Consider the following 18,556-nt stretch of genomic DNA (forward strand, 5'->3'; position numbering starts at 1 on the left):
TATTTATGAACAAAGACTTCTGCTTTTATCCATACTGAAATTAAATTATATTCTACAGAACCAGGTAGATTTTAAGTGAACTTTTAATAAGAAGCTGCTTCAATACCTTATAAAATAGCTAGAAAAACCATATTAAAGTTCTAAGTTTAAACTTTTAAACACATCATCATTCTAATAATAACACCAGCATCACCCCTTACCTCCCATTCCAGTACTTCTGGTTTTGAACAGAAAGAACTTTTGCAATAATTACATTTCAACTGAATATCACTGGGAGAGACGAACTGACCATTTGTTGAAGTCTGAACACTGAGAGTCTGAAAAACATAAATACATATACATACATCACTAAAAAAAACAAAGTTACTTTTAAAACATGGGGTTTTTTTCAATTAAGCTTGCAGTGTTTGAGAATTTAGTAGTTTATTTATAAACTCAAGAGCATTTCTGGCAAAAGCACAGCAGGTCAGTTCGTTACCTTAATTCCTTTTCCCTTGTCATCCCAGGTTTTCCAGTTTTGAATCTTTACCCTTACTTCCACCAGAATTACTTTAAATCTCATATTTTTACCTTACCTTTCTTATGCCTTTTATTTAAGGGTAAATACATTTTTTGTAAAAATGAATAAAAAGTATCCCCAAACTGATCACTTTTGTTAATCACAAAACATATCTTTTCAGATAAATACATTCCACAGCTTGTATTATTTTGGTGACAAAGACCAACAAACAAATATTTTCAAAGCCAAACCCCACCAAGGCAGACTATCAACATCTTACGAAAGCATAGCACTTGAAAATACAACTACTAAAATAAAAAGCTTTCAGCCAGAAACCTCACATCCACTCAGATTAAGAAAAAACTAGCTAACAGTCCTTAGTAGTCTCAATCCCATGGCAGAGAGATTTAATTATTCATATAGCCAGCCCCTAAACAATCCAGGTATTTAAAACTGAGAAAAATACTATAGATTGCATGTCTAGGTATGAGAATTTAATTCTGCAACAGAGTAATTTCTTTGATGCACTTCTGAGGCAATCAGTAGATAGGAGGACTCAGTTATACAGTACCTGTATCTTTCAGTATGTCTTATATGTGCCAACAGAATAGAATAGTGTGGTTTTGCATATTCCCTGATTAAGCACAAACTATTGGTGTATTATAAATATAACGTATTATATTGTATTATATTGTATTATATTATATTAATAGATAGATGTGATTATATATATAAATGTGAATCAGCAGTAATCACAGACACTTGAAGACTCCAGGACAAACTTCCTACATCTTTCCTCTCAACAAACTTTCCCACACTATTTGCAGCAAAACAAATATATTTAAAGACAAATCCTCTTTAGACAATTTTGTTACTACCTCTCCACTGTGTAACAGTGAAAATTCAAAACATTTCTGTTACAGGATATTTTTCTTCAGACTCTCATGTTAGTAAGGGTTTACCTACACTAAAAAGTAAATAAAAAACTCTGCTGAGACTTATTGCTGATAGAAACCCTGATCTATGTGGGGTGGTACTGCTGAGTGCTAGATGGCAGTGCAAACAGTATCATTTTATGCAGAGGCATTTATTCTGTGTCAAGACTTGGCAGACATTAAGTAGTCATGCATATTTCCCAATCACAGGCAGGACATGAGAACCAAATGCCAGGCAGCAGGAAGAACACACATGTACTTCCATGGCCCATTGGCCTATAACAACGTTTTATATATAACTTCTACAATTTTTTTTTGATGCCTACACACAATATAATCATATTTCTCCCATTATATCCAGAAAATGTCCCTGTGACTGAGCAAGGTTTGCTTCACTTTGGCTGCTTTAAATAGCTGAAGACTTGCAAGGCTTGACACATGCTGCTGTGTGGCTTACAGAAGCCTTTGAAGCTCTCACCGAAAACAAGAAGAAATCAAGAATATCCAGCACCTCCAGTTCAGGAGTGAAGGAAATGTAAAGAACTAGCAGATGTGTATAGAAATTTCTGTACTTGTACAGAAATACTGAAGACATAGGGAGGAATGAAGATGAAATACACCAAGTGGTCATCAAATGAAAAGCAACCCTTATCTTTCATGCCAGTAGTTATCTTCAGATATAGGATCCAAACACCCTGTTGTGAGGCCTACAAGTTAAAATTAAAACTCAGCTTTTCGTTGTTTTCTGAGTCATAGTCACCTTCTTTTATTTCTTTCAATTACTGTTTACTGGGGTAGAAATTCAGACTCATAAAGTCTATGGGGCTGGTAATGGAAAATAACAAAAAGCTAGAGAAGTGAGAACAACACTGATGTTCAAGACTATTTAAAATCAGAATTTGTTTTAAAGGAAATTTACGCATAACTATAGATTAAACAAATCTAAGTTATTAAGCATTATTGCTTCTAAAAAATAGCCCAAAAGCAATATTTTTTTTATTATGAGCTCCTCTGGTTATTTTTTTTTCAGAAAAATCTGTAAAGAACTGCATTCATATTACTGAAAGTTCTAAACCAAGCAGAATATGGTTTTTAAATCAAGTTAATCACATTTGTTTGTATGCTTCTTTAAAGTTTCAATTATCCTGCTTACAATTAAGGACAGCTTCTGCATAATATTTTGAGCCAAGATGACACACGTGTAGTATTTTCACCATCTTGCTTTGCTTCTAATTTACAACGTACTTAAAAATACCTTTAGGAATTATTTGGGAGCATTATTACACACAAACAGTAATAAAACAAAAAAGATCATAAATCCATTAAAATCCTAAAACCAGTCACCCTGAACACAAACTTTTATCTATGCTATGTCATATCAAAGGCATCTTTGAAGTCATGTACTTATGTTTGTTCTTTTGAGAGCCTGCCCTGAAAAACAAGAGCATGGGAAGTGCAAGCAAAGCAAAAAATAAAAAATAAATAAAAAAAATATATATATATATAATTGTAAAGCCCTTTTCAGCCTTCAGTGCAACCAGCTCAAACTTGCTTTAAGTTGCCAGTTTAATAATGAACACTAGGCAGGCATAGCCCAGGATCTTCTCCAAAGACCACCAGAGCAGCCCAGCTTCTGGCCTGCCCCTGCCATGGCAGCCTATGTGACAGGGGGTTATCCTTGCTCACACCAACATGAAATCAAATTGTGGATACATTTCTGTACCTAAGTGTACATGTGGAAGAGCTAGTAGGCAGCCAGACTGAGGTTAGGTCTTTTTTCCAGCTGAGGAAAAAAAAAACCCCTTTGAAAGAATCAAGTTGTTCTGAATGTGTATGAGAGAAGCACTTATGAGGAATCTTCTACATGCTGTCATTCACCAGGACTGTTCCACAAGCGAAAACAAGGGCACTAAATAAAATAGGGAAGGAAACAAACATTTCCCTTGCACTCATGCACACACACACACCCCTTCCAGTCTGGCCATGAAAGCCTCAAATATTTTTAATATTCTCAAATTTAGAAGAGTATTTGTCTGTGTGCACACATGTGTGCAAAAGAAAGAGAGATGTAATGTATATAGCCAAGAACACTTCCAGGCACCATCACAATGGTGAAAGAGAACAGCATTAGTGAAAAACCAGAGAAGAGTATCCTGCTAAAAACCATTGTAGTTTTAATTCTTACCCATATTGGTCCTACAATTCTCCAGATACATCCATAAATTGGAAGCAAAACCCAAATCAGTTAAAGCTTTAGCATGAATTTTGCACAGACTTGCGTTTTGCCAGATAGCTGGCACTGTCAGACACTTAGGCAGCTGCTAACTTTGGGAAGACACTTGTGTTACAGCCTCCATGTTCACAATAAATAATCAGTAGTTTATTTTTCCCTTAACAGCAAGACCTTCAACTGACCCAGTAAAAGTCCCAGTATTGATACTGATTTAAAACAATACACCTTGGGAACAGCTCATTTTTAACTCTGCAATAACGTCCTCCAAGACAGAGTGTGGAAGACAAGACTCAGTCCCACTGTTCTACCACCAACCACCAAACAAAAACCACATAAAGCAGGCTGTTCTCTCTCTCTTACTTTCTTACAAGATCAAATGCTCTTACAGGCTGGCTGCTCAAAGGAGAATGTAGATATGGACATAAACTGTACAACATGCAGTTCAGCTGAATCTTTCCAATATTTCAATACATTAAAAGAACAACTAGCTAGAAACAAAAGGTTATTTTTAAGACACAATTTTAATCAATTCTGAAGTTCTGTAAAACAAACTTATTTGTTTGTAAACCAAAAGTACCAAAATACTTGCAAGGAGGGAGGAAACACAGACCTGAAATAGCAATTATTCTGTTCTGAGAGGCATAACCCTTAAAGAAAAAAGTCTAGGAAGAACAGGCACAGCACGAAAAAGGGATGAATATGAAGCCAGAAAATTAAAACAAGAGTTATCTCCAATAGTAAACACTGAAAAATATGGTGCACCATAGTAAATCGACTATTTTTTCAATTTAGGTTCAATACCTTACGTGTCATTTAGGTACAAGAGAAGCCTCAAGGGAACACTTACAGTCCACTGCTCACATTGCGGTATACCATCCTTTCCACCTATATAGATGGGTGGAATACTGAATGAATAGAACAAAGAAGCTGTTCTCATACACTGAACTCTAGCCTTATGGTGAATACATTTTATTCTTCTATACATGACTATACAAAAACTATCAAAAGTTAAAATCCAACAGTGCTGGCTGAGCAAACTGTAAGCAAGTGACAACCTACTCATTCTTGGTCTTTACTGAGAACTCAGAGACTGCAAGGCTGCTTCAATTCAACTCCACTGTAAGACTGACAGGAGATCTACATACAGCACTGAGACTGCAATAGAAGCACGAGCACTAGGACTCGGTGAGACCACAAACCCACAACCAGCATTAAATGATCTGGCAGTTCTATTCAATAATGTTGCTTAATGTTGACTTATGTGCAAATCCAAGAAGGCCCAGGTTGAATTTGTCATTACCTGGCTGTACTTGTTCCGAGAGCTCTTGGGGATGCAATTAATTGTAAAATTATATACATTAAAATAGATCTTAAATGAGCTTGCAAGAAGTATTACAGGTCTATCATTACATACTAACAATACACAGTATTTTGTTAATCAGTTCCACTGACAGACACCTACCAAACTGATTGTGATGGAAACACAGACCATGGCTACATGATAGACTCCTACCCAGGGTATATTAAAGAAAACCAATTTGCTGTCCAGTTGACAGAAAACAGCAAAGTTCAATGATAAATGGGAAAACCCTGTGCGGGTGTAACTCTTCAACAACACATGAGGAAACAATTACCAATTATCCATCACAAATCTCAGAAAAATATTTTTACATACAAAAATTGAAACATAGTCTTTAAAAATATCCTTTGATCACCAAGAGACTAATGTCTGTGACACATTTCACTTATGCTTTAACCTTAATTCATACTAATAATATGACATTTTCAACAAGCAGAGCAGCCTCATTCAGAGTGCATGTCATCAGCCCTGCAACCCCAAGTTTCTGGCCATAATTTTAACAGCAAGTTTTGTCCATAAATGAAATGGCTGAGGCTCTAATCTTTGACTTCAGAAGGAATCACTTTTCTCCATGGCAATTCTTTGTTAGTTACACATTGAAAATGAGAATTTTGTTATTGTGTTTAGTACAAAAGAGGCTAAATTTGTTAATCTTCAATGCAAAACAACAAGGCTCGCATCCATGAAGAGGCTAAGGTGGTAAAAATAAGATGAGCAGTGATACAGCTTTGTGTTTTCTAATAAAAAGCAGAAATTGATTATTATCCAATTTTATAAGTTTAAGACAGCTGCTAGTGTTATCATTATGAAACAGCACTTTGATCACTGAAATTGTTATGAGCCAGGAACACCTACTGCATTAATTATAACTCTCAAGCACGTATATACAAGCAAGTTAGTTTAATATTCAAATACTTAACACAAACATAGGCACACAAATATTTAGGGAGGAAAAGATTTAACACAACAGCTAACCTGAAATTTAGCTACACAACTGGAACTGCAAAAGTTGTACAGTTTTCCATCAGGCATTGTGGCTTGATATTGAGGTAAAGAGTTTCGCTTACAAAAGTGGCAAATAATTTCCATACCTAAAAGAAAAATGTAGTTTACAAACAAAATAAACAGAAAATAATAGGAAAAAAATGAGTATTACAGGTGAGCCCTTTTCAGGTTTTAATGTAGAAAACTAAGATTAGTCTGTTTTCCAGTCAGCTTCTACAATTCACACAAAACAAAAGAAATTACAGAAGTTTAGATAAGTACTTTCACTAAAGATTAGTACTAAATATGAAGACACCTTCTTCCATAAAATTCACTGGAGCATTTTCAACTTCAAGTTGAGATCTGCTTTGCATACTGAAGAACACATGTTTCATTTACTGGATCAAAAACTTCACCTAGAGAATATCTATATGCATTCTAACTACCTCCCTCCTTATCCATCTCCTGCTTGACTGGAAAAAAAAAAAAAAAAAAAAATTCCAGGGTGGGATTCACATGAGAATTGAGAGAATATGAATTCATATGCAAAAAACCTGCATTATCATCCTGTGACACATCAGAGCACACTATGCTCTAGCATTTTTTTCACAGGAAGCCTTAAGACAGTTGAAAAGTCTTTCTGATGTCACAAAAAAAGGCCAGTGAGGAAAATTAATCCTCACAGGTCCATTTACTGGTGTTCAACATAAGATGTTTTTGTCTTTTTAATGAAGTTAAAAACTATAAAGTCACATCTGCACAGACTAACTGTAAAATAAACACACCCACCCCCAGTGTTCAAACTTTTTTAAAAGTCTACTCTTAGCAGTGATGAAAACCCATCACCCTTTTCACTTACTTTGTGATTTAGCATATTTTGATTTGTGTGTGTTCATGCATGCAGTTGAGCAGTATGGCTCCATATATCCATTAGGTCCTATGCACTGAGTCATGTGAAAAAAACTGCACTGAGCTCTGCAGCCAGTACAAGATGTTAATTGGCCACATTTCTAAAACGTAAAACAAAGCAAAAGAATGTGTTAGTTAAAACTATGCTTAGCTTTTGACTTAAATTATGGTCAAAAACAAAAAAAAACCCCACCAAAAACCACAAAGAAAACAAAAAAAGTTTTATTTCTGTCATCTGCTTCCTCATCAGATCCTGCCTGTATTAACTCCCCTCATCATCCTCTAAAGAGCATTCAGCACTATGGGCGAGTCTTTTACTCCTGGGAAAAAGCCAGCTAAAACTAACATTCTGTGTAAAGACACACACACACCCCTTCAAAAAACTCCAACCAAAACATCCCAATTCCATCCCAAATCCCACTGTCTGCAAACTGAACTGTGGTAAGAGTATGCAACAAGTAGTGCTGAGTTGAAGAGTTTGAAAAAAAATCTATTCCTCTCTCCTTGTTGATGGGACAATGGTTGTAAGAAAAGGAACAGGAATCTGACATGGCTAATGTGCTTCACAGAATGGGTAAGCTTAGAAAAGACCTTTGGTCCAACTTCCCTGTTCAAGCAGGGTCTTCCTAGAGCACATTGAACAGGACTGCATCCCAGATGGTTCATGAATATCTCCAATGAGGGAGACTCCCTAACTTCTCTGGGCCATCTGTTCCATTGTGCAGTCACCTGCACAGCAAAGAAGTTATGAAGAATTAATAAACTTCGGGGCTATAAAAAAATTGTATCTCCAATCCTCCAGGCAGGAGGAACACACTGCAGAGTTTCTATGCTGAACTGTGACTCCATGAACCTGATAACAGACTCGATTTTGACATCTCTCAACACAGCAGTCAGTCCATCAACAGTTTTCCACAGAATGGAACAAACGTTCTATAAAAAGCACAGAAAGAGCTACACAGAGCAGAAATACCAATGACATCGTCAACATACAAAATCAGTAATTCTGATGTGCTACGTGTATTACATATGCCAGTGTTAAGCAAGTAGCTCAAGCACAATAAAGCAAGTTTCAGAAAAAAATATCTAGACACCTTCTCTGCCCATAGAAATAGTATCATAGTTTCGACAGTGATAAAGAAAATTCCTCATCAAAAATGATGGGCCTCCTACAAGACAGACTCTCACCTTATTAAGTATTAGAAAATCATCACACAGACACTTAACATCTCTTCCCCTCTAAAGAAATTATTTTGGCACTCTCTCCCGCTTTCCCTATTCTCAATGATGCAAAGGGCAAGAAAAGGCAAAGCTTGTTTCATAGGTGCTTCACTTTGCTCGGAGTGAGACAAGCTTCAGAGGGTATCTTTGCTCTTCCCATTTTTCAGTACCCAAATTTGAAGACTAGTTAAATGCAGGCTTACAGACAGCTAGAGAAGAAATTTATGGGTTTATAATGTCATCTTTCCTATACTAAGAGCATCCACACAAAAACATACAAATCCACATGCCTGTGACAGAAATTTAAAGTAGCACCTTGCAGAGACCAGTAAAATTTCTACACAGCTTCAAAATTTCCACATGCTGTTTTCATGAAACCTTTGCTAGGGATTTCCTCCAAAAAGGAGTACCTGTCAAGATATCAAACTCCTACCTAGAAGAGAGTATAAAATACGACTCTGGGATATTTCCTATTATTTTAATTTTTTTCCATTTGCCTTTGAACATGTTACTTGGGACATCATTATCTTCCTAATCAGCCACAATATTGACAAAATTCACATGTAATACAAGACCAAAATGTAGTAGCTATATTGTTCTGTGAGTTGGAGCTACTCCGCTGCTATACATTCATCTCCTCTGGCAGGCTAAGAAACAAAAGCAAAGCATAAAAAAAAAATTCTGAGTTATATTACTAATAATACAGGAGGCTACAATTTACAAAGGACTTGATTTCTTGGAACGTGCTTAATGGATAAACACCATAAAAAAATCTGCTTGCATAAATAGCCTTGGTAGATCCAGAATAAACCAAAATGAAAATCTAGAAGCATTGATGCAAACATGCTGGCTAACAATTGAGAGTATTCAACAATATAATCAGAAAACAATGCACAGGCAAATGAAACTTTCACAAGTTCCATACCCAAAACAGAAATCCAACCAAGGATACAGTGGCTTCAAGAGACAGCAAGATGAAAATTTTAATAAATGAATTTATAGTTTTAATAAATGAATATATAGGGCATTATGGAAAAAAAATTCATTGTCAGCAAACTACATGTTTCTACAAAAATTCCTTGAAAGCAGAAATAGCTTTTGCTAACCAGCATCTCAAATACTTCATCATTTAGGTGTTATCAAGAAAGGACCATACACATAAAGAACAGTGCGACAGCATGTCAATCATTTCTGAATTTCATACATCTTGAAAGTTGTTTAGTGACTTCACCCCATCCCTTCCAGATTTAAAAGCGAGAATTTTTTTTTATTGCTGTCTTGTAATAATTTAGCAAACCTAGATCTAATTTATCAATACTACAAGGAATAAAAATTTCCAAAAAACACACCAACTGTGCAGAAGATTCAGTGGGTAGGAGCAAAGCTGTAATAACAAAACTCTCATTTTATTCTTCTAATAACAACTAAAAAGAATGCTTCAGCATTTCTGCATTATTAGAAATTTAAACATATTGTTACACAAGTGAAGACAGGGCATGGTAGAAGAAAATTAGAAGGCCCAAACCTTCTTTAAATGTATCACTCCTAAAATGTGGCAATCATCATCTCCCTCAAGCTAAACACCTTTCTTGCATTTTTATTACTCTTTCTAGCACTCCCTAAACTTCCAAGTTCAAATATTAAAACCATTCAAAAAACCCCAAGAAGTACCACACTATTATTAAAAAATTAATGCATACCTGAAAGTATTCAACCAGTATTATACATGTGTCTCAAACATTTATTTTTTAACAGTCTAATTCAACGACTTCCTCCATTGACAACATCAACAGAGAGCCTCACTGTATCTCTAATGTTTTTGAATATAATGAACACATAATGCAAACCAAGAATTTTTTTCTGTTCATGTTAAATTTCCAGATGAGACTATCAAGTTTCTCAGCTAACCTACATTACACTACTCTAAAATTCCTCACAACATAATCTCTTTCACCTTTAAGACTCTGCAGTATTAACGTCATTCTCCAGAAAAAAATAACATTTGAGAATCCTTTCTCTCGAAGTACCCTTCTAGCTGCCATAAACAAACAGAAGATTCACTAAAATTAAGGAAAGTTACAGTAATACAGAGGATCAAAGAGCATTCTTATGAGTTAAGGACTTTTGGCCTGGCAACAAGATAGCTTAGGAGAATAATGACAGAACCAAAAATGGTACTATGTAGGGTACTATGGATCAACTGCTCAGTGTATTTTCTAATATTAACAACTATGCAAAATCATATGAATATCAACAAATTTGAAAATAAACGGGAGACAGCTCTTCATGTAATGAACAGCAGAACCTCTTAGCAGAGGTAGTCATGGATGGAAAAACTGTATGCATTCACAAGGAGACTGGACAAGCACTGATTAGAGAGGTTTGCCAAAAATAGCATACAGGAACATTGCATCAAGTTCAAGGGATGCCCTGACCTCTAGAGAGTCAGAAGGTGAGAGAATGCTCAGAGGAAAATATCCTAAATTCCTGCCCTGGTCTTACTCTTCCATGCACACCCACTGACATCACTGCAAGAGTTTCAATCCCTGATGAGAACTGTAACAGCTTTCTCAGGTTCTTACTACAGAACACATTTAATTTAATATTTTAACCATCCTCAAAGGAAGAGTAAGTGTTTAGAAAAGAAATTAAGGAAAACATAAAGCTGTGTCAATGTTGTTGATAGTTTATGGCAGGACACAGATGTTCTTCACTGGCAGAAGAAAACCAGAACAAAATACAAAAATCTTCACTAGTGACCAAGTAAAGAGCAAAAATTGCAAAACTTCCTGAGTCTTTATTTTAAACATCACTCCTTCCTTCTTTGATTAAGAAGAGCAAAATCACAGAATCGTATGGACTGGAGGAGACCTCCGGAGGTCAAGTGCAGCCTCCTGCACAAAGCAGGTCCAAAGGTGTTTGCTTGCTTGGGATCTTGTCCAGTCAAATCTGAGCATCTCCAAGGACAAGCACTCCAAAACCCCTCAGGAGGATTTTACCATCCTTATAGGAGGAAAAAACCAAACCAAAACACACAAAAATCAAACAAACTACAACAATAAAAACCAAAACCAAACCACCTTTGTCCTTATATAAGTTTCCCCTTGTTTTCAAATTGTGTCTCTTGCCTTTATTCCTTCCACTATGCAACTCATCTTAGAGGTCAACTTTGTCTTCTGTCTCCTCCCATTAGATCACTCATCCTCCTTTACGCTTCTCAGGGCTGAACAAAGTAACCACTCCTAAGCCTGTCCTACAATGTCAGGTACTCCAGACATCTAAGTATCTTGATAGCTCTCCACTGAACTTCCATCATTATGACAATGCCTCTCATTCTGTCAAATCCAAAACTGGTCATTGTACTCCAGATGCAGTCTCAAGAACAGAAGGATGGGGAGAAAGCATGGGGCACTAAAATCACCTCCTCTGTCCTGCTGGCTGCAGTCCTGTTAATATAGCAATAGGTCGCCCACACAAGCTGGGGAGTCCCCATCCTTGGGGATATTCAAAAACTCAAATGGGTGTGGTCCTGAAGGGCCTGCTCCAGGTGACCCTCTTTGAGCTGGGGGTGGACAAGATGACCTCCAGAGGTTAGGTATTTTAGGAGACAACACAGCACCCAGCTGGCCATCTCTGCTGCAAGGACACACTCCTAATCCCAGTTCAGTTTCTCCACTAGGACACCAAAGTCTTCTTCTCCAAAGCTGCTTTCCTGGCAATTATCTTCCATTTCAGATAAAGTATTAGCTTCATCTTGTGCTCCCCGTAATATTTCAACAGTAGAGAAAAATGCCTCGACAAAACCTGCCCAGTCAAACTAGCCTCAACTTCAAGTTTCCTCCAAAGATGAAAATAACACAAAACCAATGTGCTAGAGAAATCATCAGTCATTTTCCTCCCATGTGCAAATTCACATCTACAGCATCCTATGCATCTACATGCATTCACGGACTGTAATTTCAAGTAAAATGGAAGTTAAAACACAACCAAATTAGTAAAGAAAGCAGTATCAATTTCTCAATACAAATAAACTAAACTAATCCTGAAGTGAAATTTCAAGAGAATAAAGGCCCAGTGCCCTCTGAGGGGAAGCACAGTAGTCTGACTACACCTCTCCTTCACTACTCCACCTAGAATCTGCACTGAGATAATGTAATTTTAGCTAGATCTCATTGCATGTTTGACCTCTTGCAAAGCCTAAAGTCTATGATTGATAAAGAAACCTGAATATTCCTCTCATTATATTTCATTCTAAACTAATTTATTCTTTCATGACTTGTTTGTACATTACAGACTTAATTCTAGGTCTATTTCATGATAGGTATCTCATGAGAAATAACAGACATTAAACAATGTGATATGAAAACTCTTGCAAGTCACTAGTTCTAGATACATTTCAAATATTCCTTCCGTTCACTAGGATAGTGTTCAACTCAAATGGGCAACTACAAAAGCAGCTATCAAAATGCAAGATGAAGCAGATGAATGTGACATATTCCAGAATTGTTTCAACAAAAATACTAATTCTTGGAAATAAAATTCACTTAGAGGGTTTTTGAGGATTCTTGCCACTAAAAGCAACTATTGTTTTAGAAGGAATCTTGACCTTCCTTTATATCTTACTGAAAGGATCACATAAGCTGAAGTGTACAGCACTTGTTACATATATCATACACCAAGAATAAAAATCAAACTCCAAAATAAATGTCAGAGCAATACCATAACTTCAGGGCATATTAGAATCCTCATTTCTGTTAGCAACTGAAACTAATGAAAGGCTCTGTTCTTCAACCTTCTAGCTGCAAAAGTACTTCAATAAAGCCATTACTGCCTTGAATCTAGGCATCTGTGCTAGACACTTTCATTCCTGACTGAAAAAAAAAGCACTACCATCTGCTTCATCTGCCTTGACGAGGCTAAGAGAGCATTATGAAGGACAAACTCACAGTGTAAGAGAGCATTCTTGCTACAACTTCTCCCATACAAGGGCCAGTTACCAGAAAATATCAGAACAGCAGCTGATTGCTACAATGCTATGTAGTAGCCCAAAGATTTGCTTCCAGTTAAAGGAAATGCTTTGTAGTTAAAACTCCACAGTAAAACAGGTTGTTAAATACTTCTCAATCCAGGCTAACCTTCCTGGTAGCTTTATGGAATAAGAGGTTTGGATTAGAATTAAGAAAAACACCAGGAAATTCCAGGACAGAAACATAGTACTGTGTTCAAAAAGAAAAAAAGAAAGAAGACAACATTTTCTGTAAGCAGAAAAGCAGATACATTTGCTACATGGAATTCTATGATAACAGAGATCCCTAAGGAAGGTAATCAAGAAAACAGTTGCTAAACTACTTCAGATTCATTTGAAAGGATGGCCTGATGAATCCAGAGGCAACATGCATGTCTAAGAAAAGAAACAGGTATCAGCAGAGTCTGTAACAGCAAAGAAAGAAGAAACTGTATAATTTATTTACTCCTAAAATAATGCATCCAAATAACCTCTCCACCATGAGTAACAACTGTAAACTCTTCCTCAAAAGCATTTGCCCAAGTCCTAAAAGCAGAAGATAAAGCTATTGCTTCTGTGGGCCTTGAACAGCAAGTGATTTATGTTTACATTGCATCAGCTGAACTCTACAAACAGTGAGATAGATAACTTGTCCAGTACTTTTCCTTGGCATCTCCAACTGCCAGTGTTGTGTCTTTTTACTGGTTTTGTTTCCACTCTCAAAACACTTGTCTTCCTGTCTCTGAGAAAAGCAGAGCTGAAAATACCTGCCTCAAAATGCAAGTTACTTCTACATTAACTGAATGTTTCAGCTGTTTCTGTTCTGCCTTTTCTCTCTTCCCCTCAACCCCACCCAGGTTATTACTCCAGGTACACCAGTGTATGGATGTGCGTATATCCATCGTAACTATGATACCCAGTCATGCCACCTCCTTGCTTCTTCTTTCCAAGAAGCTCCTGTGCTCCCACAAAAACCATACCTCAGATTGGACTGCCCTGTGTAGTTTTCTTCAGAACTACAAAGCCATTTCTGATGGATCCATCAATTTTTTCTTCTAAAATATCTACATAATAGTATTCTGAACAGTTATGATAAACTATATTCAGATGTCTAAGGCATCTGGTAACACAGTTTTTATTGAAGAGCAGCAAATTCTAAGGTTAGAAAACAGACATTTGAAGAAGAAATGGCAAAATAAATGGTTCCAGAAAGCAGGACTAAATAAACAGCAAAAGAAAAGGTAGAACAGTATAATTTCTAGGACTCAATTTGCATCACAGATCCAAGAAACTTAGTATCGTAACACCAAGAGGTCTCAAAAAAACTCCCCATATAACTAAGCAGGAAGAAAGAAGAAATTATGTCTTGGTTGATAAAGATTTCTTTCTTTTAACCATGTTAAATGGGACAAAAAGCATCTAGCTTTGTAGAACTGTGCACAGTATGAGACAACAGCATTATCAGAGATTACTTAAAACCAAACTGAGTATTACCTGAACTAAACAGAAGTGGTTCACTATATGAGGAAGAAACTCCACTATTAAACCACAGTTTGATCTGTCAGAAACCACAGAACTTCTCCTTAAAAGTGACCACAATTTAAAACAGAAAAAGTATTTCTAACATTTCAATGTAAGTGGGCTGTTCAACTCTAACAATTACTGACTTTGTCAAAGGTATTCACTCTTGAAACAGACACTTGGAAATGAGAGTTTATAAAACAGTAACAACAGCAGGAAGTGGTAGATTTTGTAGTTCATTGTATTATCAAGATAAAAAGGAAGACAGGAAGGACATGCTGTCTTAATAGGAAAGAAGCACAGAAAAAAACCCAGACACTGCATGGGACAAGACAAAGTCAAAAACCCTAGATGCTTCCACTGAAGTGTTAAGTGACAGGACATTCTATCACATTTGTGATATTAAATATCACATTGGTGATATTTAAATCAGTAGATAACAATACACTTTTTGAGGCTAAGTACAAACTCTATGTAAGCAATTAATTGTTAGCGGCAGAACTGATATGCTTATTATTGTATACAGTAAAGGCTCTTAAACCCCTGCAGAGTGATAAAATAGACAAATGAGTTTAAGAGGTTTCACAAAAGCAGTTCCTTGGCAAGGAGCAGAAAGTGAACAAGGAAGCACGAATGCCTAGGGTGTTTTTTTCTATTGCTTGTAAGTGAATAGCTTAGGGACATGGCATAGCCTTGTTAGTCTTGAAGCATGTTCAGTACTAAGTCTTCATCTGATCAACAAATAACCAAATGTACTTTTATTCAGTATTGAAAAATTTTTCATTAGATGATGCAAGCATTGTCTCCAACTAGAAAAACTCGTTTGGCTTGCATTTATTCAGTAGCACTTCAGTCCAGAGCTATCAAAAAGCCTCTGAAGAAATATCTAGAGCTCCTTTCCCACCCCATCCTCCTTTTTGGAAGTAGATGAAGACCACCACTTTAAGAAGCCCCCAAAGCAAGCCAACCCCAGGTCATATTTTAAGAAGAACTTTAGTTACAGAAGCAAAGTAAAAAAAGAAAAGGAACATTTTTAACCAGCAAGGCATTAAATACTTTCTTGGTAGAATCAAGAACACCATGGACTGATCAAGCAAGAAGTAAAACACTTTTTAAAGCAGACACAGACGCTGCATTAGCTTAGTTGGAAAAGCTTGAAATTAAAAGGCGTGGTTGGTTGAACAAGTTAAGTCACAAAGTAATAGGATATTCTACTTGTTTCTTAAAACAAGGTTGTCAAGCCTGTAGCAAAATCCAGCAAACCAGGACACAAACAGGGGAACTACTTTGAAAAGAAAGTTAACTAACTGTGTGGAGACAGAAAACATTCAATAGTAGCAGAAACAAAAATACTGAAATAACCTAGGTATGTGCAGCATGTGATGAACATCTTTATGGCAGGCAAATTTGAGGTTATGTCCAATGTACTGCACAGATAATTTTCAAGTGAATCACTGAAGTAATTTTTTTAATGCCTACATTTTCATTTTAACTGTACAAAATACCTGTTCAAGAAATAAGGTATTTCAGTATTTGTAAAATAAAAGACAATTTTAGCCAGCTCACAGATATAATTTATATATATATGAATATATATATGAATATATATCTCCAGCTATAATTTTATTCTCTTCTACTGTGCTTTTGTTTAGTTTTCTATTTTGTTGTGGGTCATTCTTTAAGTTCCTCTTGACCCTCCATACGTGAAGAGTTTGAACCTCAGTGCAACTGTTAAGAGTGTATAATCTAGCAATAATAGCAATCTTCACGTTTTAAATAGATTAAACACTTCCAATAAGAGTTTTGTTTTCACATTTTACCTAAATTGTCATACTTATTTTTTGTCATACTTAGTTTTTGAGAAATTATTTTATCATTGTTTTATCTTTTATTAAAAACCTTGATTTGCCTTTAGCTGTCTTCACAAATGGCTGTTTTGTCAAAGAAATTAACTTACTCTTGCATATAACTACAGTGAGCATTGGTTAATGTTATTTATAAAAAATGTGCCTAATTATTCTTTTTAACCATTTCAGAAATCATTATTTTTCTTAACTTTTTAATACTAAAAGACACCTAAGCTTTGCAATCACTTCAAGTTTTAGGAAAGAAAGAACAACGTCTCAGAAAATCAAGATACATAATGCAATACTAAAGATTATGTATGTCTCATTTTTAACGCAAGTTCTGAAACTGGTACATAAGACAGTTGAGAAAAAAACTACTCTATCCCAGGAATAACACTTTTTCTTATTCCCAGGACAGTCTAAAGCAGAGGAAAAACACCCTTTGCAGCAGATGGATTACTTGCAGTAATCTAATTACTTGTCGTTTTGAGAGCCACTAATTTTTATTACCCACAATTTAATTTTTTTATTCCAATAAAATATGAAAAAAAGTCCATGATGAGTTTTGAAAAATTAGGTGTTCAAATCAGTGTAACATTTATTTTTAAAAATTGTAATTAAGTATAGAGATAGGTACAAGTAATAAGGAGTTTTCATTTATTACTACTACAGATGTATAGCAATATTGATACGTGTATGACATTTACAATATAAACTGCTTAATACAAAACTCATACCAGCAAGACCTATTTATTTTACAACTCTTTGTAAGAAAACATTTGCTAAAACTCTTGTGTGACACACAATAATCAGTTGTACAACACAATGCAGGAATCAAATAACATTAATTTTTTTGTGTTTATTTCTTTCATTAGGTTTATTTCAGTATGCAATAATGACTCTCCCAAAATCTCTCCTTCCACAGCTCTCCTTTAAAGCAAGATCTAGTCATTTCCAAGGAAACACCGTTACAACTGAACAGAACAACCCATAATTTACCAATAGTGGCCCACCGAGTTGTCAGTGACATTTTCCAGTCTAAACTTCTTTTCTAAAAAAAACGGAACTCCTTGAACTTTCTCAACTCAAAACACCTAAATAAACTTCAAACCTAAATATTATATCAACTAAATATTCTCAAGTATTTGTGTCCTGAGCAACTTTGGACACCTATAGCATACACTAGAAGAACTTCCACTTTTATGGTTTGATTTTCGTATACTCATAGAACCACAGAATGGTCTGGGTTGGAAGATCATCTAGTTTCAAACCCCTTTCCCTCTGTCAGGGACACCTTCCACTAGACCAGGCTGCTCAGGGCACCATTCAACCTGGCCTTGAACACTTCCACAATTTCTCTGGGCAACATGTTCCACTGCCTCACTACCCTGTAAAAATTTTTTCATAATATCTAATCTAAACCTAATATCTTTAAATCTAAACCCATTTCCCCTTGTCCCATCACTATGTGCTCTTGTAAACAATCTTGTCCTGTCATTCCTGTAAGTTCCCTTCAGTTACTGGAAGCTCACAATTAGGTCAGCCTGAAGCCTTCTACTTTCCAGACTGAACAACCCCAACTCTCTCAGTTCTTCCTCATAGGAGAGGTTCTCCCTCCCTCACTGTCCCCCCTCTGTACTAACTCCAGTAGGTCCCCATCCTCCCTGTGCTGGGACCCCAGAGCTGCTGCAGCCCTGCAGGTGGGGTCTGAGCAGAGCAGAGGGTCAGAATCCCCTCCCTGGCCCTGCTGCCCACGCTGCTCTGGATGCAGCCCAGGACACCTTTGGCTTTCTGGGCTGGGAGTGCACACTGACAGCTCATGGCCAGCCTCTCACCCACCAGCACCACCAAGTCCTTCTCTGCTCTCCATCTGTTTAATTCCCCAGCCTTTATAGGAACTGGAGGATGTCCTAAGCTAGGTGCAGCACCTTGCAACTTGGTATTTATCCTTAATCTGGACTTCTCTGAAGCCTTTGAAATGGTTGAGATTCCCATGCAGTCACATCAAGCTTGTCCAGTCCCTCTGGATTGCATCGCATCAT

The 18,556-nt window shown here is 36.4% G+C and overlaps 1 protein-coding gene across 10 annotated transcripts in view; it reads right to left on the reverse strand.

Annotated features, from left to right (window-relative positions):
* ZMYM2 (zinc finger MYM-type containing 2) overlaps positions 1–18,556 on the reverse strand; it is an 87,354-nt gene that overhangs the window by 36,624 nt on the left and 32,174 nt on the right. For 8 of the 10 annotated variants that reach the window (XM_088050970.1, XM_088050969.1, XM_088050964.1 and 5 more), the window contains 3 exons: positions 6,871–7,021; positions 6,003–6,118; positions 201–317 (listed from right to left, as the gene is read on the reverse strand). In XM_088050970.1, the coding sequence (XP_087907096.1) occupies positions 201–317; positions 6,003–6,118; positions 6,871–7,021 (384 nt within the window). The remainder of the gene's footprint in view (positions 1–200; positions 318–6,002; positions 6,119–6,870; positions 7,022–18,556) is intronic. The other 2 variants (XM_014251122.2, XM_088050967.1) reach the window with 1 other exon arrangement.

Source organism: Pseudopodoces humilis, chromosome 2, assembly GCF_049639895.1.
Source record: "Pseudopodoces humilis isolate 2021_Gansu_Grassland_sample_001 chromosome 2, ASM4963989v1, whole genome shotgun sequence".
Classification (NCBI taxonomy): domain Eukaryota; kingdom Metazoa; phylum Chordata; class Aves; order Passeriformes; family Paridae; genus Pseudopodoces; species Pseudopodoces humilis.